The sequence below is a fragment of the Opisthorchis viverrini genome, assembly GCF_000715545.1.
Source record: "Opisthorchis viverrini unplaced genomic scaffold opera_v5_108, whole genome shotgun sequence".
Classification (NCBI taxonomy): Eukaryota; Metazoa; Platyhelminthes; class Trematoda; order Opisthorchiida; family Opisthorchiidae; genus Opisthorchis; species Opisthorchis viverrini.
Window position 1 is genome coordinate 642,672 of NW_008751766.1, and position 27,500 is coordinate 670,171.

The 27,500-nt window shown below is 42.2% G+C and overlaps 1 protein-coding gene across 1 annotated transcript in view; it reads right to left on the reverse strand.

Annotated features, from left to right (window-relative positions):
• T265_05692 (hypothetical protein) overlaps nucleotides 1-27,500 on the reverse strand; it is a gene marked incomplete at both ends in the record, with an annotated part of 70,208 nt that overhangs the window by 35,966 nt on the left and 6,742 nt on the right. The window contains one exon of the mRNA XM_009170761.1: nucleotides 2,612-3,039. Within this exon, the coding sequence (XP_009169025.1) occupies nucleotides 2,612-3,039 (428 nt within the window). The remainder of the gene's footprint in view (nucleotides 1-2,611; nucleotides 3,040-27,500) is intronic.

The window sequence follows — 27,500 nt, forward strand, 5'->3', positions numbered from 1 at the left end:
CTAATATATTCGGCTTATTGTGTAGAAGCTCCAAGATGATAGTCCAGCTGATCAATAGTTTCAGAGGAACCTTGGGTAGGTGGATGAAGGGGGGTTGAAAGTATCCGTTCTACTCTAACGAGTGCAAAGCCTACATCAAAAGAACTGACGCGCACCCTAGTTTCAGTTGCTAGGATAAATGACTTGAATTTGGTGAGGGCTAATAGAACTCAGCCACTGCTGGTCAAAAGACTGTTCAAACACTAGCCGGACGGTTGTGGGTTCAAAACTCTCTGAGTTCCGTGAGATGGCCAGTGCTGATAATTCCCAACAAGGATGAACCAGCTGTACAGTGCTTCTCAGCTTTTCGGAATAGATTAGCCTCAGTGACAAGATGAAATCTCTGCTGAATACGATCTTAGGGGTTTGCGCCCATCTTGTTGCCTACGTCAACATCTACTAAACTAGCTTTGTATGCTCGTACCAAGCATCATACGTTGGTCGTACCACAAGGCATTTGTCGTACACAATGAGAGAACACAATCCCGTATCTCTGAGTGGTAGTGGGAAGAAACCAGGCGTATGCGCGATTGCATCACAGTTGGCCGAAACCAGTCATGTCATAGACAAGGAGCCTCCGAACCGATCACGACTGGTACGATCCAGACTACTATCGATCGCAGAGGCGAGTGGAATCCAAGTGCTGGATCCGCAACTTTGCATCCAAAATGAACTTGTGCGACCTCTGAACTTGAACTGGCCTACGAAACATCCGGTCCCACAAGTCTGTCTGACATTGACATCACTTAGTTGATTCCGTGACTCATTGACCTATCCCTCATTCAAACCCCACTTCCATTGATTTATATTTCTCTTAAGTGTATGTAGCTCCTATCTAAACCTTTTCCGCGTGATTTCTGGTACCATATACATTTGTGATGTAGTAGCCAAGGGGATACACGCTTTGCTCGCTACCTTATTTGCTCTCATAAATTAGCTTTATCTTTCCGTATCAATTTGTGCTCGCCCCTAAAAACGAGTCGCACATAAGGACATAGAAACATCTTAGAGAAGAAATTTGAGATTGTAAATGACTGGTATCTGAAATGAGGTTCCGAAGTTTCACACAATAAATTAGTTGTTAAACTTTTCTGATGGTCCACTGGACAGCATAATATAGTTCAATGATGGTAAAAAAGCTCTCCCATAAAGCCCCAATCAGCCCTTCAAAGGTCTGATAACACGTAGGCATCCTATCAGTATCTCAGGATTTGACCTCCTGGAGGCTACTTGTTGCCTATCCACCAGGAAAGGTACCGCAATTAATGAATGCCGGCAACACTACAGAGTCTACAATGAACTGACAGAGATTGGATTTCCTCGCGATACCGTGTTCTTTTGTACTTGGGTAGCCCTGGAGGATATACAATATCTACTTAGTTAACAAGAGTATTGCTACAGGTAGTGTTGTCAGACACAGATTAGGCAAATGTAGTATTGTAGAACTTCTGTTTGGGAACTTCAGTTGTTTTACGACGTATTTCCTAAATGTGATACAAGTCTGGCACTCTTTCACCAACCATTGATGGTTTGTTGTCTGGTACCATTCTTTGACAAAGCGTAGGTCTGTTTCCTTCGAAATGGTTTAGCTATCACAAAGTATGAAAGTGTGTCCTGTGCCGATTAACTCAATCTCATTGCATTAGCCCTATCAGGGTCAACTAAAGAGTCTCAGAAGCTGCACTTAGCTGGACTTGCATACGAATCCTTATCAACACAAAATCCTTCCGTCTTTCCTCACTGGGATTTCTTACCTCCTCACAGACTCCACACAACATCCTCATGTATGTCAGTTAAACGGTAGTACCTGCTGTTAGTTTACTTTTATCCCTGATGGCGATAGGAGGCCGATAAATACAACGTGCCCAGTTATTTTAAACTGCTGTATAATCTCGATAGAGATTTGGCAGATTACCTTCTTTCCACGCTGTTCACATTCATATTTCACATGAATTAATAGTTATACCGCATCTCGTTTTCATAAGCAACCTTTGAATTTTTTCAAGCACAGTTTGAAAGTAAGAGGGTAAAATACGTTTGGTCCCAAACTGTCATCACTCTCCAACTTAAGCATGCAATTCATATCATTTCTTTTACACGATCAGCCTAGCCCCGTTTCTTGATGGATGATGCCGCTAGTGTAGCTTATCGATTAATATTTGATCGAGCGGTTGATCCAGTCATATTTACTCGGCATAGGCGAACTTCCTTAAGTGCCCTATACGGGGTCGTCTTGCCGTTGGTTCTAGCTGGTTTCAACTCAGCTGCATCGTGGAAAAGACTCATCTTTATTTTTCCGATATGCTCTGTTTCTTGGATCAACAGCGGAAAACTCCGGTATGTGTAATGCCATTCAGTTTTCCTGGAATGCTTCCACAAGAAACCCTTAGAAAAGTGTGGACAGTAAGATATCGGCCACTTCACGAATCACGTCGGTTCTAGAGGAAGGAGAAGTCAACCCCTGGAAGGTACATACATAGTCATTAATCAAGTTGTAGTTTGACTGGTCAGACTGCACCTTGCTGAGCGTAGATCTCATACACGAATTGTTCTGTGTTTATATGTAACTTACATTTTGCTCGATTTCCGTTTATCCACATTCCCTTTCCCAATCACTTTCTCCTGTGACCTCTTTGGCACACATTCAGTCTCGGATGTCTTTGTCGGTCGATGCGAACTGCCCAACTCACTTTCCCCCGAGACCAAGTTGAATGAGCCACCTCTTAACAAACTGTTGTGTCGACTTTGTATGCCAGATGACTGGTACTCCGGCGTCGCTGATTTGCCACGACCCATTGCAATAAGTGATGGATTCGAAGCAAGATGGTCACGGCAGTCTGATGCACTGTTTAGTCGATGTTTCGGAAAAGCTTGCAATGAGCGGTTAGACGTTGATGCTGTGAGTACATCTTGTGAGCTTCGAGGTAGATATTTGGAGGTAGGATCGCATCCTCGTTGCCCCCACGGGAGCTCCGTACTTGACCTCCGAGTGAGAGAACTCTGAAAGGAAATTTAATGTTGAAAGTAAAGTTATTGCAAAATTTCGTTGCTACTTTTTAAGTTAGTGTCCTATACTGTTTAAGTAATAGAGAATCTCACTTTCTGTCCCGATTACAGTATTCATAAAAAAAGCGTTCTGGTAAATATGAAACTAGAAATAGAACAAAACAACCCCATTGTTTTATATTCGACATGAGCAGACTTACAGTAATCGAACTTACCAAAACTATCCAACAATACTTCCGCTTCATTCACGCTATTGACTGATACCGGACGAGGACGAGAAATTTATCCCACTAAGAGTAAATACAGAGCACTCTGCGCAGGAGGTGAATTTCCATCACCAACAAAAGCTCCGCGAAAAGCAAAGTATACAGGTGCAAGTTAAGTTGTTCTTTGTTTTCGTGTTGAATTTTCCGTCAGGGTCACAGAGTAATAAATTCTGTCGCATTCACTGCTGCTTTCGGATCACTTGGAAATATTTATTCAGAAATATTTCGCTACAAAATCCTGACCGATCGTCCATCAGGGACATGCGTTTCTTCAAAAAACTTACCAGCCAGTACTATGAAACCGTAAGATTGGAGTTCGAGAGAACAGTGAGAGAATAATCAGTAGACACACGTTATTATAATGCTAATCAGAACTACATTGTTGTATGCTGCCAGAGTTGCCCCATGCATTCTAGCAAAAGCTATTTCCAACATACTTTCTGATTTCATTGAATAACAGCCAGCCAGAAGACCGGAGTTAGGAGAAGAAGCAGCTAAATTTGCAATTGTTTTCTTAACTGTATATATTTTTCCTTGAGCCAGGTTAAAAATCTTTCGCTTTGCAGACAAACCGCATTATTGTTGCTTCTTCGGAACTTTTGGCACTGAAACCTCATTCATAGTAGATTGCGTGCTGTGCATGTTGAAGCCTCGTTTTTGGCTGGCTATCTTTGTTCACACCTAACTACGTAGGATTTTTTATTTTATGGGTGAAAGGAAACTGTGTAAAAGTGCACAAAATACTTAAGTTATTACGGGGAACTCACGCTTTATCTGAAAACGAAAATGGAGACGAGATTCATACACGACTCGAGGGTAATCTCTTCAGCTAGGTTATGCCGTGAGTGTTGGAACTACTTAGCGGAAGGTAGTCTATTGTTCATGGGCTATTAGATTAAGGCGAGAATCGAAGTGAAAATTAAATCATTTGTTTTCAACCTCGGGTGACAGGAAAGCCCTACGGGAATAACTAGAGATCTCAAAAAGGAACGGGGGTGATGAATTCGCATGGCCTTGTTCAACTAAAATATTCCGTCTTTGAAGCGGTAGATACTTAACTTATTCATTTTTCTTCGGATGTTACTGCTTTTTTCGTATCCTTATATCTTAGCCACATTCTAGCTATCGGCTCAAATTCTCATCCTATTTGCACACATCTAGTGTAGTAATGCTTAGTGTGAGCGGTGAACGAATTAAACAACACTTTACTCTTGAAATTAGATTTGATAACGCTCCGGAGTAAAATAATGCTTAATCGTGGAAAAGAGTACACGTATTAACAATGACCGGGACCATGGATCTAATTCATATCACACCTTATACTGACTTTAAGGCTAGTACGTTAAAACTAAAAGTACTTTGCTACGGTATGAAACTAAATGTTTATATCAAGGGAAGAATGCTGCAAAAGCACGGCCAAGATGTGAAACGGAAGACTCCACGGAGCAGCTGTCCAGAATTAAAAGTAAGGTTTGAACAACATTGCCAAAATATCCAGAGAAATATTAGTAAGTGGAATTTCCATACAGATATTCATTGTAACAAACGTCACTGCCTGAGTATTTCCATATCATGGAAGTGATGGAGTCTCAACATTAAGTCGATACATTTCCAGTGGGTAAAATGGGAATAGATAATGAGGTAAAAGTCTAGGATTGTTCATTGACCTTAGAAGGAGCAGTCGGTTGTCAGAGTATTGTAAATTTGGCCTAATTTACTGGCCGAGTGTGGTCTAAATTGTCACTGGGCCACTCTGTCCGTCAATACTGGTCATCTAACAAAGCCATTGTTGACGGTAGGGAATCAAATTTCGCAATCGTACTCTGACTGCTTTGACTAAAGTCGCGGCACACCATTGGACTGATACTGACGTACTACAGGGTACTTTATCGATCATGTGAAAAAACTCTCTTACATTAATTACTTGAGCTGTGTCGCTAAGGTGTGACGAAATTAGACTTTGGAACGAGCAACTGAATAGTGTTCAGTTAAGATACTCATTAGCAGGTTACCTGGTCGTGCGTCCAATTTATTCCGCTGAACATCACGAGAAGAAATACACAACCATTTTCTGGGTAAAGCCTGGCATTTTGTCCTCAATGTTTAAGTTGGTAAAGGGTATGGTATAAACAAAGAATGTTACAGCGGGGAGTGCAACATGGACGGTAAATTTCTGCCCCCAATCGGTTGTTTCAAGCAGAATCCACTTTCACCTCATTAGAACCACGGACGGATGTAAAGTATAGTGTAGTATAGTGTAGTAGTATGGTATAGTGTTGAAGCGGCATACGCGGCAGGAAAATCCAATCCGAGGTTCAGTAACTAGAGCACATCAAGATGAAAGTTAATGAAGTTATCCCTCGCAGTGTGAATAAAGAGGATGTAATTCTTGTTTAAACGCCCGGGTTTCTTTATTGTTTCACTAAGTTTTGTGTCATGAATCAACAACCAAAGGCACCAGAGCGCCAAGTGACCGATCAGATAAAGCGGAAAGATTACAGAGCATAGCATCCCAGCTACCGATTTCAGCTGACACTTGGCGAGCATACTGTGCGTACGTAGTCAGTGGTTGGTGATAACACTGCCCTACTGGATACTTCGCTGTTTTATCTGTTAACCCATTACTTCACCGTGGGAGGTTGTCACGACAAAACAAGCATATAGCAATTATGTAAATACGCAAAGTGTTTACCTACACGAGTGGGTGGAAGGTTTCTGAAATTTCTGCTGGCATAAACAATGTAATCGATTATGACTGCACAAATAACTATATTAGAAAATACGGTTTAACTGCATCTAGTTTGACCACTGAAGAAATATGCGGATTTCGCTAGAAAAAAATGGTTCACCAGAGCAAAGGCAAAAATATCAGAACAAGGTGGCTGGTATGGAATACAATATGCACTTCTCTTAGTGATGTGAGCCCTGGAGCAATGAGAATAACTTTATGAAGCTAGATGAGTGCCGGTAAATCTATTAAAGCTCGGTTTCGCCCACTATATGCAGGAAAAATCGGGAGTTACCTACAACAAAATACGCCACTTATTATGCCTGGGAGCATATTCTGGTTAGAGGTGAGTACAGCTATCTATGGAAAACAATGTTTGCAGAGGATCATACAAGTACGTTGTTGACTGGAGGGTGCGGCTAGTTTCGATGGACAGGAAGGGGTAAGCGAATCACTAGTTTTGTGACAACCGAGGGCTTTCAGAACTGACAAGTTTATTTTCCAAAAGAGTGTAGCTTAGGGTTGTGAGTAGGCTTTTCTCGACACGGCTCTGTAATTCCATCTTGGTTGGTAATGAAAAGGCGGTTTGCTCAAGGTAGACATATTGACTTTTCGAGAACCCTAATCGGCTAAACATTGTCACTGTGTAACTGATTTTATCTGTCTTGGCATTAGTATCACATAATTACATCACTAAGCTGCTTCAAGTGGTCTCATTTTCTGCTGCGCCTTCATAACGAAATGATTATTCGTAATACATATTTTGGAATCCTCAAATGAACATCACATGTACAGGAATGTGAGTCTTTCGCCAAGCTGAAATTGGTAGCAATCCAAGTTCGAGACATTTTGACTCTTCAGATGCATTCATAATGAACCGAACCGTTACAAACGTTCGATTGCCACATGACAACATGAAGTCCCTCTGGTCTCTGTATGATAAGTTTATTATTTCCCACATCTATTTAGAGCCTGTCTAACTCATTTCAGGCAGACAATAATTTGATGCGGAATCCAATTTTGACGCACAGGAACGCGCTGGATTAGTTCTCTGGAGACACGGATGATTGTTTATCCGCACTTGATCTAGCACGGCCGAAGTATTAGTCAGAGATATATCCGTTTGGTATGAATAAAAAACTCTAGGAGTTTGCTCTGCTCCATGCATCGTCTAGCAAGCTAAAAAGAAAACTCTCCCACAAAAGCCCTGTCTTATTAGGCAGGCAACCATAACCTGGCACACCAAGAAATCGAAGTATCTTGTTTTCACGGAGGAGTTTGATTTGTATTGACGTGACACAGCCCATAAGAAGAGGGAATAAAGTATTAATTATCCGTATTGAAGCGTGAGAAGGCACCGAAACCAGAAAATCTGTATCACGCCTTCTTCATATAGACAGGAGAATTCCTCTTGTGACGAATTTTACCAGTGATTTACAGGATGAAGATATAGTATCTCTGGGGTTGGGCATATTAACAGTTGTTCCTGGCCTGAAAAACAGTGTGTGGCACCAGTCTAGTAGCTGTGGTATCGAAGATGCTCTCTGGTAGATTTCTTTGAGGCAGCTGCGTAAAAACCAAGTTCAGTTGCGTCCCGCAAGAGAATGCGTCTGTCGCATTGTCAGTCCATCGTCCGACAGATTCTCGAACACTGAGGTTGCCTCCGGAGCAATGGTGTCCTCCATAAATTCTCGACACTCCTCACGATCCTGTGCACCAACTCTCGCTGACGCGTGAAAATCCACAAAGAGCTCTCGCCTGAGTTCATCACATCAAACGTGTCAAGCGAGGTTTTCTTCCTTACCCTTCTTTTTCAAGTTCGCCATTGCTTCGACAATGGAAGACTCACTACAAGCCCATAATCCATGCAGAGGCAAAATGCCCCCAGGAGTATGCCCTACTTGGATTTGACATCGTGAGACCAAATAACCTAGATAATGCTGACTCGTAGTTTAGCATGCTCTTCACACCTGCAAAGTAATGCTGCTGGACTCACTACAAGCCCATAATCCATGCAGAGGCAAAATGCCCCCAGGAGTATGCCCTACTTGGATTTGACATCGTGAGACCAAATAACCTAGATAATGCTGACTCGTAGTTTAGCATGCTCTTCACACCTGCAAAGTGTAGAATGCTGCTGTAAGATTGAGTTAGCCCGAACTCTAGCCTCATGCTTGTGAATGAGCCGATTTAGGTGGCACACAAATTTGTCTCCTGGGCAGCTGTATCAGTCTCGGTGGTCTAGTTAGGATGATATTTTTATCCACACTAAGGAGCCAGAGCAACTTTCGTGAACATGTATCACCTATTGCGTAGGCGTTACTTCAACTTATGCGTCAAGGGTTGAGTTCACAATGCTTCGATGAGCTCCATATTATTATACCGGTCAGAGACCTGGCCGCTGAGAGCTGGAGGTGTCAAAATCTCTCAGTTTCAACCACCGATATCTTCGGAGTGTTGTCTGAATCTGGTGGGAACACCAGATTCCGGGAGACGTATCTCACCTACGACAGATGAGCTGACCACACAACATTAGTTGCGCTGACTTGACCAGGTGCTCCGTATGCCACTTGACCGACTTCCTCGAAGACGCAACCATGCGAAGTGCGAAAACGAGCCACAGGAGTTTAAACATTCACTTGGTGGCGAAGTATAAAATCCGTTACCAGCAAACTCAGCTGTGCTGGTCGTTGCCATCTCCTTGGACGAAAACCCCGAGACGAAACACTTCAATGGTTAAAGTCATCCTTAGATATGACACAATCACGCACTAAGTAACCGGTATGCAGACCAGTTGTTGCCTTTAATGTATGGCTTCCTCTACAGGTCTTTCTAAAGTAAAACCCACTTACATGTTTGTATTTACGTTGATGATGGTGAGAACTGAATGAGATGACCAACATTACGAGATCCGATAAAACCGGAGTACTGCAGCCTAGCGTTATGTTGGCTCTGTTCAGTTTTAACAAAACCGTACGGGGACTGTGCATCACTTGACCCAAGCAGTTTGCAAGATACAAACGTGAACTTCAGTCCCAACTATGTGATGGCATCGCATTGACAAATCTGTGTTCGAAAAGTAATCGAATTCTTCTGTTCCACCGGCATTCTTCTGAACAACATTTCAGGTGCGGATTAACTGATTGCCAAAACAAGCGCTCTTGTGAGCAATTAGTTCGGTCATATGTGTTGATTACTTCTCCAAGTGACCCTCCTTGAGAAGGACTGAAATATGGGAAAACTTGAGCATGTATGTATCAATCCTTAAATCGTATACTTTCTCTCAACTGTTTCCCCATACCTGAGCTTCCAGCGTGAAAAAGCTCAAGAACGGAAATAAAATGCAGTTTATCTGAATTTATCGGGGAATATAGAAAACGCATTGCTATATTCTATTTATACAACCAGGGATCCCTCGATTTTATGCTAAATCCAAGCACATGAGCTTAGGGAAAGCAGGTAATCTCGGCAATTGTTAGTGGCGAATTGTGGGACTCTCCACCAGATGGTTTGTATGCATATCAATCAACCCAGCAATCCGGCAAAAGCTGCTGTCTGTCAACTTTACTGCATCAGCTTATAGTTTGCACGCGGTAAGCCCAATAGTGCACCGATGTGCAGTCGAGACAGGCAGCTGCATCTACTTCTTGAGTGCCTCCTCTCTCTACCGATAAAAACGTTTCTCGAGGCTCATTCTCATCGTACTTCACCGACATCGCCGGAATATGATTCCCGGATATGTGAGTTAGCATGTTACCACGAACTCTAAGGCGTACACTGAGAGCATCCTAATCATCAGGACTATACTAACTGACTAGACTAAAACAGTAGCTGGGTCTTTCGTCGAGTCGTCTGGCGAAGCGAAAATTTGTTCACCGGTATAGACATGGAAATTGGGGTGCGTCCAAAAGATGATGTCGTCCGGTTTGAGTACAAGAGGCCGGAGGTGGGGCGACACTTTATGGAGATAGAGTAACTCTGATCTAGATAAATAAGTGAATGACAAGAATGGAAAAAGTAGGTGAAGTCTGGATATCACTGATAATATGCTCTTATTAAATAATTGCACGAGTCCAGCCATTTGCAAATAAATATCTAAAAACTCAGGAAATGAAAGGGATGGAAATAATTACGTTCATACACTGCACTTGTAACCATGGCTCCAATAGACGACAAAGAGGTGTCCTATTAATAAGGTTCCGTAACCATATGTGCGTTGTTGTGCAGTGTTGCGATGCATGTAAAAGTAAACCATGAGGCAGTGTTTAACTCGTTATTTTAACTGGAAAGGCTACAACTGGAAGACTGACCCAACGATCGTTACTATCCTCCACTTACACCGGTTAGACAAACAAGTGCGCTACAATGTCCAATGTACATATAATTTGGTGTTCAGTTAGGGTGACTGAAGCTCTAGGGCTGCGCTCATCTGGTTAGCTCTAAAAAATGGGGCTAGGGATATCGGACGCTATTTTCGGTTATTAGATTATTCTAATTCCATTTACCTTCTCATACCTGGGAGCAGAAAGAACTGATCCAGCTGTCCGTATCTAGCAGGTTGTACAACCTTATGGCCAAGGGTGTGTTATTACAAATTCACCCTCATTGCACACAAATCTAGTTGAGAAGAAAACGTAGGGTCTCATTTTGAAACTTTATTTTGATATCACCCGACCATTTAAATATCTATGGGCTACGTTTAAGCTGAGAATGAAATCTGAACTCCATCAGTGAAACTAAGTAATGAAAGCTCCTCCTAACCGTGCCGTGTATCAGATTCTTCTGGTCATTCTGAGAGGAATGCAGAGAGATTTGCATAAACAGGGAATAGAATCCGATCGATTCTGGTCGAAATCGGTTAGAAAATTGTCGACTGGTGGAGAAGATCATGAACAAAAATTCTTTTTTTCGCATTACACATTACAACCCGTTTCTTACATACATATCAGTGCATGATTAGAATGTTCCGGTGAGCCCTGTTACTATCTTTACTGTAGGATCTCAGATAGGTAATGTGCAGCATGTTCTTCAACAAAGATGCTCAGCAGATTCTAACAGTCAGCTTTTACTTTCAGACTAAAAAGTAAACCATCATTCATAAAGTGTTCTGCTGGTAGGAGAAAAAACAGGTGAAAATTTTTAAGAGCTTACAGTTATCGATGGCGCGGATCAATAACTGACTGTCAGTCGTTCTGGAACACATTTGTGGATTCAGACCGCGCACTCTTCCGGAGTCGCTTCTCCCTACGTCTTCCTGAGCCGCGTAAGGTGGGGACAAATAGCTTGGCAACTGAGACTGGCAAATTCGGATGCTAGACGAATTTGCCAGAATCGTCTTCTAGAGTCTCTTTCAAATGCTCCACCATCAGATCCGAACTCGTACTGGGACGAGAGTGCCGGCTCCTTGTATAGTGCTGGGAATTTTGCCTATAGCACAGCACCACTAGGCTCACTCAAACACTGGACCGAACGGTCGCACTACTTAAACCTCGGAAAAAAAATATTTCAGCTGGCCCGGAACATCAATTGATGCGATAAGAAAGTGAGCGTGAGAGCCGACTGTGAAGTATGATGTAGACAGAAAGTCAAGGAAATGGTAGAAGTCCAGAAAGTCGGTGGTGCCCGAAGATTACTTCAGTTGATCCATGCGACCGGTCCCCGGAAACCGCTTGTGAGTGGAACTATCAAGAATCGGAAAGCGGTGGCCATCTTGAATAAAAAACAACGCCTCCACCAGTGGCCGAATACTTCGAACAACAATTGGTATGGCCACCAGCTGGCACCCATTTGAAGCCCACAATCCTGGATAGTGAACGTGGAACCACCTACGGCCTCGGAGATTTATGATTGCATATGTTCTTTCAGGTGCCACCACGCTTCTGGTCCAGATGAACTCCCACCCGCATTGTTCAAGGATGGAGGTGAAGTTCTCAGTCAGCTCTTTTCTGATAAGTTTGCTTGCATTTTGGAAAAGGAATGTGTCCCAGACAATTGAGGACATTTTCAAAAAGGGGCTGGTGGTAAGTACGGTAGCCACAGGAGGATAAGCATGATTCTGGCTGTAAAGAAAATTCTGGCGTCACCCGTCGCCTTACGGTGACTCCTAAGACACTGACTCGAGATCAGCGAGCGGGATTCCTGCCTAGTGGTGGCTACGTTGACCAGATCTTCACACTCCATCAGACGCTAGAACGACGCCATACATATAAGCGATCCACAATTCTAGTATTTCTGGATTTGCAAGGCGCATTCAATTCGGTTAACCGGTCTTTTATTTTTAGCACGCTTGCCCACCAAGTAATATCGCGGAAGTTTGTGAACATAATAAGCTCTTTGTATTCTCGGACTTCCGAACGCGTGAGAGTATACAGAGAGCTCCCCATAGGCAGGTACCAAGCGGTGTCCGTCAGGGATGCCCACTCTCTCCATTCCTTTTCACCTTCGTGATCGATGAACTAATGAGACGAACGCTGGAGGGTCTCCAAAACCCTGGTGTTCAAATGGCCCGTGACGAAACCCTTGTCGATCTGGAATGTGCAGACGACGTCGTTCTCATGTTTGGAGAGGAGGAGAAGGCGCAGGTGTTTTTGGATGAACTGACCAAAGTCATCCCATCCTTTGGTATGCACTTTGCACCCACAAAGTGTAAGGTCATGCTCGTGGATGTGCAGTCACTGAACACGCCACTTACAATCCCGAGAGATACTGGAAGTTGTGGAGCGTTTTACATATCTTGAAAGTCGTATTAGTTCTAATGATGAGGTCAAGCATCATCATCATCATAATCATCATCGACAGCATGACATCAGTGTTCAACACCGATGCTTCACGGCCGTACAACCATGACTTATTTGAAAGCCTTATTGTAAAGAAAAGAATAAAGGTGGATGGGGGAGGGACTTAGTGCTAGCTTAACACAATAATTGCGAGGTGCCTACACCTCCAGACATTCGCTCAGGCAATCTGGACAGAAACTGACAACAAGAACGCCACTGAAATCGGTTGGCAGCCATATCTTGTAGTGTCTCCAACCAGGCACAGTGAGGATCACGCGGTCCCCGTCCTGGAAGACGAGTAGCACCGACAGCACCCAAGCGTTTCGTGATCTCCTTCATACTCCTCTGCCAAGTCAAGGCAGAAGCAGGTCATTACAAGGCCTGGGTCGCGTTTTCTAAGTTGAGACACCCATGGTGTCAAAGAGGTGTATCCCTGAATCTCTAGAGACGTGGGTATCAAGCTGCAGTACGGGCTGTGAGACTTGGCCTATTCGAGCAGCGGAACTGAGACGTCTTCAAGTGTTTGACAATCGTTGTCTCAGAACCATAGCTCGTGTGGGTTGGTGTCGGCGAATCCGCAATGAGGCAGTTAGAAAGCGCGTTTTCGGTTGTGCAACGGGCAATTCCATTGAAGAATGTGTCCAGCACCAGAAGCTGCGTTGGTTGGGACATGTGTTACGTATTAGCAACGTCGTGGAATGTAGGTAGCTCGGGTCAACCCTGCACTGATGATGTCACTTCGATCGGTGATGAAACGTTTGCAATCCAACTGCCAAGCCCGGCGTGCCTAGCCATCGTTTGCCGGAGAGTATGCTGTTTTCCATCCCCAAATCAGAGTGACGGAAGTAAAGAGGCGGCCACCCCTTTACCTGACAAGGGAGTATGAAGGGGATTACAAAACTCTTGGGGTGCTGTCTGTGCTACTAGCCTTCAAGGATGGAAAGCGCGTAAGCGTGACTGCGCCTGGTCGGAGACGCCACAAGATATGGCTGTCAACCGATGTCATTGGCGTTCTTGTTGTCAGTTTGGCTGAAGGAGTATCTGGAGGCATAGGTACCTCGGAATGACTGTAGTAAGCTAACAATAAGTCTCTTCCCCGCCCAAATTTAATCTTTTCTTCACAATAAGGCTTTGGAATGAGTCATGGTTGTACGGTAGTGAGGCATCGGTGTTGAACACTGATGTCATGTCGTCGATGAGAATGATGATGATGGTGCTGCTGCTGCTGATGATGATGATGATTGTGATGATGATGGTGATGATGATGAAGATGAAGATGGTGATGATGATGATGATGATGACGATGATGATGATGATGCGCCGGTCCGTCCTCTTACAACACATGAGGACAGTCTCTTGGTTGGCAATGAGAATCTCGAAATCAAATCACTCGTCTAAGCAAACAAACCAACGACCATTAACGCTACCTGGGTTACCAACATTCCTCTCAATAGCATGTTGGTCATATTTAGCAACGTCCGATCTTTCCTAGAGTCCAGGTTCCGTCCTCAAACTTCAGTAACAGTGGGTTTGATACTTTCAAGTTAACTGTTTTAAAACCATTCCTCACAGCGTGTTTCATAATGTGTTTTGGAGCTTCGTTTTTACAAACATTTATTTCCAGTTGAATTAGTAGGCACAGTTCAATCCAACATTTAACCGAAACTGAGTTACCCTGCATAATGACATTCCATAAGCATTAGAATTTTGTTGTGGTGTCATCAAATATTTGACCGAAATATGGTTTGGAAGTGCATTAAAACAATACCCAATCTCCTAGATTTTAATTATTCAATGTAGGTAAAAAAAACTGAAAGAGTAATATTCATCCCGAATAAGCGGATATATCTGTGAAAGTTAAATAACTTGTGTGAAATGCTCGCTAAAATTATAGAACAATCTTTGTTATTCACTTCCTGTTCCAAATTTTAAGAAACAAGCCTCACCAGATATTTTGGAAGCATGCAAGCAAGCACTTTATTCAACCTGAAGGAGTTTATGCCATAGCACTTAACTCTGAGTTTGTGTAAAACAGATAAAGCTCTTGAGCAAGACACGGTCATTTACAATGTTGATCTAGCTGAGACTATAATTTTCAGCTCATATGATGATGTTTTTGAGATGTGAAAGGCATCTAAAACGCTCATACCCTCATAAGCGTCCAAACGTTTTTCCAAGGAGGCGCCATAAGCAATTTCCGAAATTGATGAGTGTTGGAACTGCAATGAGTAAGCTATACTGTTGTCCAACTTTAGATGGCTTTCTGATTTCATAGATACAGAAGTCTCCAAGATCCAGCCACTGGGATCATTCCGATAACATATAAGAGTTTGACTTTATGCTTTGTGTTCAAAGTACACTTTCTTATGTCCTCAGAAGTTTTAGAATTCGCCTGTTCCCTAAATACGTGTTATCTGATTTGGTGGGGCAACATGCAAACACCATACAGGCTCTGCTAAATACTTCTGAGTCCCTTTGATCCATAAGCAGACTTTAGATTTGCCCACCGACATTTTCAGCCAAGCAATTTGTGGTGTTGTATCGGATTACTTCGATATTATCTCTGTAACTATGTATAATTTCCCTTTTAGGTGATTCGCTCTACTGGGGTCTGAAAAACAATCGTTCTGGTATGATCAGTCATCGAGTAATTGTGTTAAAGAACGGAGACTTGACTTCAGGGGTTGAGTTCATTGGCATTGTGTCTGTCAGGTGCAGCTTAAGAAGAATTACTGTTAGGATCAAATACTTAGCTAAACTGCTGCCGCGCAAAAGCTCTCAGGATCTTTGTTCGACCAGGAACAGAGTCGATAACCACTGCAGTGAACAGCTGCAGCTGAAAGATAGGTTGAAAAATGAGTTCTTCAAACTGAATGAGAGCAGACAAGACGCACAAAAAGGGAAGGCCATATCTGCATTCTACACAACATAACAAACAAAACGGAACACGGTAATGTAATGCCTCGTTGCGAATGGTAGCCGTCTCATACGTGGAAATCATTCAAAACGTAGTTCTCCGTGGCCTGACCGTCCAAATAACACGAATCTGCTGGCATTCTGAAAAGTTTATGTGCGAACATGGACCGGAAGCTTCGTCGCAGCATCTGACGTAGTACTTGCATGCTTAAATCACCGCTACCTCTGTATGCTTCCAGCCTTCAAGTGATTCTTATTGTTCCAAAGTAAGAGAAACCCCAGTTTATCTGTTTAAACCAATTGGTTCTTGTTTGATATGCTCCAGTCTTATCAAACTGCGAGGTTTTATACATTCTTATACGTTATGCAGCGCTACCTACAGTTGTAGTTTATCCGAATGAACTAGGTATACGTGCTACTTGAGGCTGTTTCACATGTTCACCTGAACAAGGAGCCAGCTGATCTCGTCCAAACCCCTCATTTGATTAACCGGTTGGATGTGGTCGGACAATATTTGTGCCAGCATTTAATTTCTGACGCTGTGCTTCATTGTTGTAGATAACCGTGTTTTAGTGCAGACTTTTATTTTAAGGTGAAAAGCGAAGATGTTTTCTTCGGAAAACGATAATAACATGTTTCATCGAAACCGTCTTTACTATTAGATACAAAAAAGCTCTTTTAACTATTTCCGCTTACCTTGGTGTCACTAAAATTCACTGAATTTGTGCCTACCAACGAAATTTTGCTTACAACTCCCTCAAATATGTCTACCTTGTCGTTACAGTAAATTCCACCAATCTAAGCGCCAAACAGCTGTTTGAGGTTTATGATAATGTCAACAGGATACAGCCCACGAAGGCTTCGCTGTTGAATAAGGCCTCACACTGCATGGTTCGTAAATTCCCATCAACTGACTGGTTGGTCGGATGCATTCGAAATGCAGCGCATTTCCAGTTCAAGATGGGGCTGACGGGAGAACGGAATGGATCTCTCACTCCTATTTTTACTAACCAATTGTCGCCATAATATCTTATAAGCAGCAACACATCGGAGAAAATAATTCATTGTCTGGATATCTTTCCTCAAGTCGGCCTTTGTGCAACACACTCACAAACGGGAGAATTAGTTGAGTTTTCCGTTAACACGAACTTGCTAGCATAGTATTTTCGGCTTGGTGTTGCAATAACATTGGACGCAGCAAAATAGGTGGAAGCTAAGGGAATAGGCAGTCCATAGTCCGAAAACAAGGGATTCGCAAGGGACTTGCTGACTCAACCTACAGATTATATTATTCATACGGACCTAAAAGAACTTGAGTGCTCTGTTAGCGGCAAGTCAGATGGAGGTCCAGCATGGGGACTATTGATCAGTCTGCTACCAATAAAGGCATGAGTTTTATTGGCATGCATGTTCTGTGTGAGAGATTTGAGGAGGATTTCTATGTCTATCATATTAGCCACTGTTGGATTTTCCTTCTCGTTTAGTGAACTCTCCTTCAGAGAATGTCACCTAAGTATTGTTTATATCCTTGTTTGCAAATATGATATTGCATTTATAAGGAAACAACCGCTGCCTATACTGAAGCGACAAGTGTGGAACCTCTTCTTCCTGGGATTATAAGACACTTGCTTTTGTGTGGACTTTCCAACGATGGGCGACAGAATGTGGTGAAATTATTCACTTCAAACGCAACACATGCTCAAAATTTCTACAATTTGGATATGTGGGACTGAGACACACGCGTGCAGCTGCATGGGGTATCCGCATATCTGTTGCCAAAGCCTGTTATCTGGATAACATTAGTAATATTTGTACTGGGAACTCAGAAGCACACAAGAGAGAAAAAATGCATGTTACAGTCATGTATTTTAACACTGGGTGACAATTTCTAAACGCACAGCAATTAGTGATTTTTCTTTAAATTGATGTTCAGATTATCTGAACCTAAAGCTTTTTTCAAACGTATTACGTCTTCGAAAACTTAATGTTAAAATATCGACGGAAGCAGTCAGATTTACCTCTAGCGGGTTGTTGTGTAGTTGGGTAATACGGAACTAGTGCTAGGGAAATTGAGAATCTCTGTGTTAGGCGACTTAAAAATGCAGACGAGGCGTTTAAGTAACTGTCATTGTGATTCCCACCGTTGGGGGACAAAGTCTCCAGCTGTGGAACCGTCGTCTTTTGTATGTTCATGGGTCTTTTTCCGGCTTTTGCCAGAGTGGATAAACGTAAATGTAATTCGTCCTCTGGATGATTCCCTTTTGATCTACTTCCGCACTCCTGAAGTATGTTCAGCAGGACGGAGGCAGAAAAGGGTAGATATCAAAACAACGAATTTCGAGCTGACAAACACTGAATACGTAACTTTGTTTTCACAAAAAAGTAAAAAATGTTGTATATATCATCTCAGTGACTATTTCGTCAATTAAATAGGATAGCGTGTTTCGACGCGCTTTGGTATCAATTTGCTGAGGGCTTCGCTCAGCAACACTTTTCGTCAACAGAGAGACACAAAAAAATATTTTCGTGCGCGTGATATTTTGGGAGCTCCATAGGATTTATGAAACTACTGAACACTTAATCCATATAGCTTGAGGTAAAAAGAGGACACAGTGCTGCGTAACAAGCAGTTTTGTCTCGGCGAAACACAAATTTTTGAACAAATGTTTCTTTCCAAATTTCCCTACCGTGTGGTAACTCACTCTAACCATACTAACATTAACACTTATCCAGGATACCGGTCCACGTTGTGTTCAGCCTGGCCTTTGTTACGATTAGATTATGTCAAAATTCCACACCCTGTAACGTATGCACATGTTCTATGTAGTAAGGGTGGCCTATTCTGGGAAGCCCAAATGAGTAACGCGCGAAACCGCAAGCGAATTCTTGAGATTTATCAACAGTACTACACGTACGAAATACTTAAGCGACCTTTAGCGACAGAACATGCGCACACAGCACGTGGTAATGGAAGTGGTCAAAAGTCGCGCCTGAAAAATTCGTCAAAGTTGGTTTAACTTTTTAAGGGTCAAATGTTCATGCGGGGTTGTGGGTGAATTTCGAATACATGAGATAAGCGCAGAAAACAGTGGCTTCAAGCAAGGGAAATGTCTGACCGAGAGAAAGGAGGTACATCCCATAACCAGCATTTGTGGTAAACTGACCCATTAACATCGGGTTATCTGCAATTCCACCTGCGTGACACATTCTTTCAATGCTACATATCGAAGACCACAGTTGGGAGAAATTAAATGTATACGATCTCAGTCAAATAAGTAAAACGAACTTCGCATAATGTTTCTGTTTGTTTATGCTTAAATACAGACCACAGTGGAACCGTGGACATATCGAAGTTCCATAATGACTCTTCGTCATGCACTCTCGCTATACTGAATGATGTTAAGTTTCCTCCTCGATGTCTGAATAATTGTACTGGTGTAACGGTGATACTACTGATCGGGAGGCACGCGAGTAGTATGCGTTGTTCGTGGAATTTCGCTTTGCGTCGATTGAAAAATAGAATTTTCTTCCATAATTCGCGGGGCCACTTTGTAACATTTGCTTTTATTTGACCGACGAATGATTGGAGGCAATGAATCTCCAGGAAGACTCGTTCGGGAGAAGATCTGTGTCCAGGTTTTGTAACTAAGATGCAGATTAGAGTTTTGCTTCCTTGTTCTATGGTCTGTAACCGGTCAGTTGGCATTTCCAAATAAACAACTCTGCAGCGAAGGTCTTCTTCCTTTCACTGGTAATCGATTTCCGATGACATGTCTTCCACCATCGGTTCACTGGATCCTCTTTCAACTTCCATATTGTATACTCGTGAGGGTATTGCCTATTTCTGCAGAATTTTTGTAATACATTGTGTTTGTTTTCGACAGGAAATTCAACTACTGCTGCGTAGACTTCAGTTGCTATACTTGCAATTCCTCCACCAGTGCACAGGCGTTCCCTCATCATGTAAATGTTATCGTCTCACTTCACCGAGAGAGGACGAAATGTTTCGAGTGCTACGAAACTGACTTTTGTTGCACATTACTCCAAATTGTAAGCAAAGTTAGTTCAGTCTAGTGGGCAAATGGTAGTCGACCAAAAACGTCACGACTGACAACAATTATCAATACACCTGCATGTATCTCATTGGTTGGGTTTGTACGGGGGGGTGACAAAAGTTAACCATCGTAAAATCTACACGTGCAAGCAACTAGATAACTGAGGGACAGATTTGGGTACACAAGAACTCAGTCATTTAGCCAGCTGAGACGCCTCGCACCTGTCAGCTAACCCCCTTATATTTTATAAAGGGAACTACTCACAGGTTGCTGAATCTAGTGGGCAAATGGTAGTCGACCAAAAACGTCACGACTGACAACAATTATCAATACACCTGCATGTATCTCATTGGTTGGGTTTGTACGGGGGGGTGACAAAAGTTAACCATCGTAAAATCTACACGTGCAAGCAACTAGATAACTGAGGGACAGATTTGGGTACACAAGAACTCAGTCATTTAGCCAGCTGAGACGCCTCGCACCTGTCAGCTAACCCCCTTATATTTTATAAAGGGAACTACTCACAAGGTTGCTGAAAACTTTTCATTACCAGTGACCTGGTGAAGGAGCACCTGAGAATATATATTCAAAAATTCAGAACTTTCGAGAAATGTTTTGACATTGACAACATGGACGGACTATCAAAAATAAGAGATCGAGTTCATGAGTTTTCATACATGAAAAGGCCAATACAATTTGAAGAAGAAAGAAGTTGGTTAGAGACATGAGGTCTTGGATTAAGATCCGCAGTGACAACTAATTTTGCCATAAAGGCAACCTAAGTTTGCTCGGATTCTGAAAGCACGGGCTGATTTTCCCGTTCATTTGAAATTATTCGGACGACCCACAACTTACTATTAAACACTAAAGTCGCAGGGCACCGTGAAATTCTTTTGGCCTGCCATGTGTGACGGCAGAACAATGGTGCTATGCCGACGGTACCTTAGAACACCAGCAAAATTTCATTTGCATAGAGTGGTAAAGGTGAACCATGACATCCAAGGTAACCAGGATTTGAATATCGCCACATCCGTCAGATAAATTTGAGAAGTTATAAGTTTTGTCTCTGACTGCAACCTCAACATTTGGCGGAATCGCCTAGTATGGTACCATTTGCATAAGCCCTAATATCCATGGAAAAGCATATCACAATGTATAAACATAAGTAGGTAATTCAAAAGAGCCTTATTTTTTTTTACTAAGATATAGGTGATTCACTTTTCCTATAAGAACCCTCTCATTCCTAGAAGCTCAGCTCTACCTACGGCAGAAGCACCCGTAAGTTGTATAAAGTTGATTTCATCCTATTGCTTATCCACAGCCTACCCTGCTATCCTACCAAGAGACGACAGCATAACTCCATAACTCACTTATGGTCTGGTTATATATTCTCACCTTGAATGAAGGGTGATTTATATGACTGAAGAGCACTGTGGCAAAGGACTGTGTTGTGAAGATGCATTATTCTGAAGGGTAAAGTTATCGCTCTGATATAAGAGAGCCTTTGTTGGTGCCCTGTGTCAAGCTGGGTTTTTTGATCGGTTGATGGCTCCCAACGAGCTTTCGCACGTTTTCTCGTCAGAATTAGAGTCCCCTGTACACCTTTTGAGACAGCTTGTAATAGCAGCAAACACAGCTCTGAACAGATAAATGACCGTTCCAAGCCACGCTGCGGGTCCAGTGTCTCTGTTACGGTTGATGAACAAGTGCCTTCCAACCAAGAAGAGACTGAATCTGTTGTCATTTGTTTTACCTGGAGCACTGAAGGAAAATGAAACAAAGGCAACCATCTCATCAGTTGTCTTCTGATTATTCGTTTCTCCTAAATTTTATACCTTATTAGCTCGCAAAAATGTGGTGAGGTTCAAGATCATACACTCTTAGATAACTGGACACACCGAACTAGGCATGGGCTAGTGAGTAATGTCGTCAACTGGTATTCGGTTCTGAAATAGCGGCACTCATCCTCCGATCACAATTCAACTTAGAGACTATCTGCTCATTAAATCCATGACTGATGAGGCAGAGAGAAAGGCTCGTTTGTATTGCAGCGTACTTTCCCTTTTGGTCAGCTTGTCCGTCAACTGTAATCAGATTTTGAATTGTCACACTTAGATAGTGAAACCTACTTGCCATCCGTATGTTACGCACAGTTCTTCTGAGATTAGAATGAAGCAGAGAATGTTACAGTCGCCAGCGCTTTAGGTTCATCCATTGCCCGTTGAGGAATAGCCTAGGACTAATTTGAGCTACTTGATCAGTAGGACAAGTGTACGGGGATAACATAAATTACTTAGTAATGGTGGGCCAAGGATTTAGCTGCGTTTACTCCGCGGCCGTAAATTGCCGTCCTCCTCGCTGGGATAAGCTCCAAGCCTAAATGACACATGGTTTTATACCTCCACGAACGAATGGATACAGACATGTCCAGGCAGTAAGTGTACAGCAGCGGCAACCGCTTATCCGTGCCCTTAAATCGGGATGCGCCGGGGTTTTCTTTGCAAGGAAACTGCCAGGCAATGCACCAAGAATAAACTGCTTTTGTCATCAACTGGGCAACCATTCCTGATAAATTATCTCCGGTTTCGATGTCTACCACGGCTACAGGTTACCACTGACTTACCTTCATCTCCGTGGAATACTCACATTTAGGCTTGGCTGTTTTGCAGTATTGGTTAAGGGATAGCCGGCCTTAACTGTGTGCTCGTATGAGTGGACTAACATTATGTAGTAGACGAAATACAATGCCCCACAAACATGGTTCTATTATGCACAATTACTCAAATGAATGCTTATAATTTAATGATGCTCACAACTTGCCCATTTGCCGGCCTACAAGACCAACCATACAGAGCAGTTCAATCGACACGAGCTGCTGCCTCATTTGCTGATGTCGTATCGTAAAACGCACAGGCTAGATTGAGTGGCTCAGCCAACGCAAAACCGCAGATCTTTGTGGCTGATTCTGATGTGTTGGAAGCCACATTCAGATCATCATCGTCAACAACCCTTACAAGAATACGCATAATTCACCAATTCCTCTCATTCACACATGAATTTGGTTTCGAAAGGAAAGTCAACCCAATCCAGTCGAATCTCTCCTTTATGGTGGGCTTTGAGAAGGCGGTTGAATCTGAACAAAGCCTATAGTGTTTTGTAAAGCGCTAGAATCAGGTTAACTATGTTTTGCTACCGGAGTGAATCAGTTAATAATTGGGTACCAACAGATTCACCGTAGCTTACTGAGAGAGTTTGTTAACTCTTGAGAAAAAAGTTGTCATGGCGCAACTTTTATGAAGATAGTATTAAGTTTTGGAAACTTCGTCAAAAGGCTTGTACAGAGATTGTATTGATCCTCGAAGGCTTGGCAGACATTTTAGAGTGTTATGTTCTTCCCGGATGGTAGAAAATATGCCAGAGCTTACGCAAACCTACAAAGGTTTGTTGTTGGACCAAAAGAACTAGGTGTGCCTTCTTTGTGTCATTATTCACATGTGCACCAGGTGGCATGAAAATTAGAGCACCAACTGTCAATATATTTCCGACGAAATAAATGAGAAGTACTCCCTTCTTTGCCATTCCAAAAAACATCAGGAATATGCGCATAACGTTCACATCTGTGCCAACAGCAGTAAAGCACTGCAAGCACATGTTTTCAAACGGATTACATTGGTAAGGAAGCAAACGATAAAGGATTTGTTCACTTAAGCAGTCAGAGGAATTCCATAAAATAAGCAAATTTTACCGAAGTACTTAGGGTTGTTTCCCATGGGTGTGAGCAAAATGAACCTTTATATGAAAGCTTGTGTTTCGTCATCAGTAAGGACAAACATACTGCAGAGTGCGCCATAGCAACAGAACAGGAACACCGCTAAACAATCACTTTTTACGGTAGCTTGTCTCCTTGCGGAGACTTTCTCCAGATAAAAATAATGTTTGTTTGCCCTAGAGCAGTCTCAGAATGAGAACTGATATGGTGTCATCAATACACTTAAATGGATTGGCATGAGACCATGCTGGTTTAGTGGTATTATGCATAGTTACGAGTTTCTCTAACAGCTGATAAACCGAAAGAGTAACCGCATGAGCTGTACGCCAATCGATACCACAAAGCATGTTCCATTTTAACGGTCACTGAACAGCTTTGTCAACTTTTAATTGGACAGGGTGTCAAGGATGAGTCACCTTTATCTCTTAATGGTCAACATCTACTAGTGAATTAATTGGGCACAGTAACTGTGATAGTTACCTGATATGTGATGTAAACTGAAATGAACTTTTCAATGAGACAAAATATCACCTCAACAAAATTACTTAATTTTGAAAAAGATTGTGGATTCAAACAAGTTCAAAATCAGCGGTACCGCCTGAACGCATCTCAAGCGATACAATTGTGATGTGGTCGGATTCTATTTTGAAAACTTTGGACGCTCGGTATATTCAGTCGTCTTTTGGTTTTAACTGACGTGTGAACTTGGACCATAGAATTTTAAGCATGCATGATGACTTAAGCCGCTTCACTGTCGAAAATGACAAATTTTTTCTAGCTTCATTAATTTCACACTTTTTGATGCAAAACTGTGCCGCACTTTGAAATAACAGTTACAAAATCGTTGACGTTGGCTGCTTTTGCCCTACCTCTAGGTGTCAAATCTGAATGCATCCTAAAAGACGTCGTAGTGATGCATCGCTTTCATGTATTGCGAAATAAGCAAGGATGAAAGTGTATTGTTAGCTAGTAATTCCCCCTCTTCGTAAAACGATCTGATTTCTACCACGACCAGCTTTCCTGGTTAACAGAACTTTCTCACGTGATTAACTGATTAACTGGTTATTAAAACCATGATATACTATAAAATTATCCTTCAGTGCGTCTGATTATTTCCTTTGGTTTTTACCGGACAATGTTACCAACAGCTGCCACGAATCTACCAAGGGTAGCAAATGTGAAAGCAAAACAAGTCAAGCGAATACTGCCTAGCTGTTCGTCCGCTTCCCTAAACACTCGTTTTCTGATAAGCAGAAACACGAACAAATACTGATGTCTACATCTCGTCAAGAAAGTATATCAAAAACAGTCGCGCATGAGTCACTAGAGACGCAAACTTTCCTTCAGACGCATTTTTCACGATAAAAAGTAATATGCGAACATTTGCTAGAGAAAATGTAGGTGGGTTGTCTGGAGTACTCGGAGTAGTCAAGAAGAAACCGTATTTTAATTATTCGCCTGAAAATTCAAACTTTTTTTGCAAACAGCTCTGTGGGATGAAAGAATATATGTATTCTTAAAAGAAAAAATGGTTGTTTGTTCGATACGACAATGAGCGTTACGGAAAACCTAGTACAGAATGGGTGACGGGGACAGTCCACCAATGTGACAGCCAAGTACGTACACAGAAACAGTTGTTGCTTCTGAAAAGTTACTCCGTATTTCATGCTTCCCTGTAAATCAACAGAAATAGGATACTACTATCGGAATCATTTTAAGCAAAACAGAGGAGGGTACAAGTAAATTTGCGGTTTCTCCACTGAGCTTTTGCACCAAGCGGTACCGAAAGGTTGAACGGGAAGCCCATAAAAATATCGTACTAAATATTGTCGATCACTAATAACTCACTGACATCGAGCGGTGAAACAGTTCTTGGGTCAGCAACATACGGAACAAGACAGTTTACCGATTCGGTCTGCTATTGATTCTCACAACTATTAACAGCTGGCTAATTTTTTTTAAATCAGAAAATTACAGGCTAACAAGAAGGCAGCCAACTTCTTTTGAAGAATCACTCATCATAAAAAGAGTATTTGGCCAAGTTTTCCAGATAAAACTTTGCTTTCACTACCTTTAATTCCAGTACATTTGGGGTATCGCATCGTATGTTGCTGAAAATGAATAAAATCATTTTTAAATTTGTATTGCCTCAATTAAATAAATATCGTATGTTGATGATTTAATAATTGCTTATGTAATATATGTAATGAACACTATCACAGCACCATTCCTTAACATCGTGTTTATCTGAGGTTAAGGCTTACCTATCAGCCTTCGTGGGAATGTACGCGGAAGTTTGCGCCCGGTTATCCTTCATGTGCCACCGTAGCAGCATTGTGTGGTTTGGCTATAGAATTTTGAAGATGTACACACTACTGCGGTTAGGTAATGTTTAACTTGGTCGTAAATTGGTATGTATAAAAGCCTTGCAAAGCTTGGCCCCAGACGGAACGGGACAGCTAGTGAATATAACTAACTATTTTTGGAAGATGAGTGGTTAGTGAACTAGGCTTTGCCACTAAGACGACCGGGATACTGATACGTCTCACCTTTATGCCGTCGCGAGCTATAAATTCAGTCAAGTTTAATGTTTCCAGATGCCATAAAATCAATACTTGGAGTATTCTTAAATATCGCTTTTCCAGTGGTGGTCCTTGATGGGATCTATTCATGTATTACTTACAGGAATCTAAATACCGAAAGCTTTTCAGCCTCTTACATGCTACCTTCGACCACTAATCTCGTAAAACTATCATGTTACCAGAAACACCCATTGGCCTCATAGTTATCCTACTCAATCTCTAAGCGTTATATTAGGAGATTTTTGGGCACTTCAGAAAACGTGCATTCCTGTATCCTGTGCTACGGTATAATATAGTATGGCACAGTGAAACACCATATTGAAGAAACGACGTAATGTTGCTATCTTTGATTGCTGACTCGGTGTTACAAGTGGATCGCCCAACCAAAAGACTTACGCCGGTAGTAACAATGATAACACACGGCATTGTAGCAACCTCTTACTGAATTGGAAGTGATTCAATTTGGATTCATCAATAATTATACCGAGGATACATGCAAAGTATAGAAGGGCTGAAGGGCATCATTACTTCGTTTCTTCTTCGAGACCGATGTTTCCATTTCAGAAAAACGGTAATGATTCCAGTACGGCACTTTTGGCCGTGATTTCAGAAGACAGTTGGAAATTCTATCAACGCACGAGTCATCTTTCTCACTTTTGCTCATTAACTGACGCTTTTAACTTAGGAGGAAAGATGACTTGGAATTATCTGCTATACAATCGGACTGAAGGCTTTTATTGAGACTAGCTGTTTCATTCGTTGATAACAAGCTACGGAGAGATTAGTTCTATGGGAAATTCGTACATTATTAGGATATTCTTTGCGGGTAGTTTAGAAAGCCCCATCCAACATCCATTTTTTGAATAGCCAAACGATATGCACAACATCATTAGTTTCTTTGAAACAGTTGCACATAAAACAAGTAATGCGGAGTAAACCCGAGTTGAAGCCCGACGGAATCTCGAAGGTTTATATGACTCCGGCTGATTCGTGAAGTGTGGAATGATAGTCGTTCATTTTTCAGTACAACCATTCTTCCTGCAAGTTTCTCCATACAAAGACCGTCCACTTTTAGGGATCGACTTCTAAATTCTCTGAATTTTTTATAGAGACAGAATCCCAGGGAACCCAAATCATACGGAATCCTCGAAACACATCTGTTTGCGTTTGGGTTTTCACGAAGGAATCAGCTGAATCTCACTGAATACTTCATCTATGGTATTCTTCAACCTAATGTGTCGCACAAAGGTCGCATTACGTTTCGGTTGGGATCTTATTCGAGAGATCCTGATGCATTGCCTTGTCCGCATCTATTTGATGCCCCGTACTCGGTGTTACAAGTGTATCGCCCAACAAAAAGACT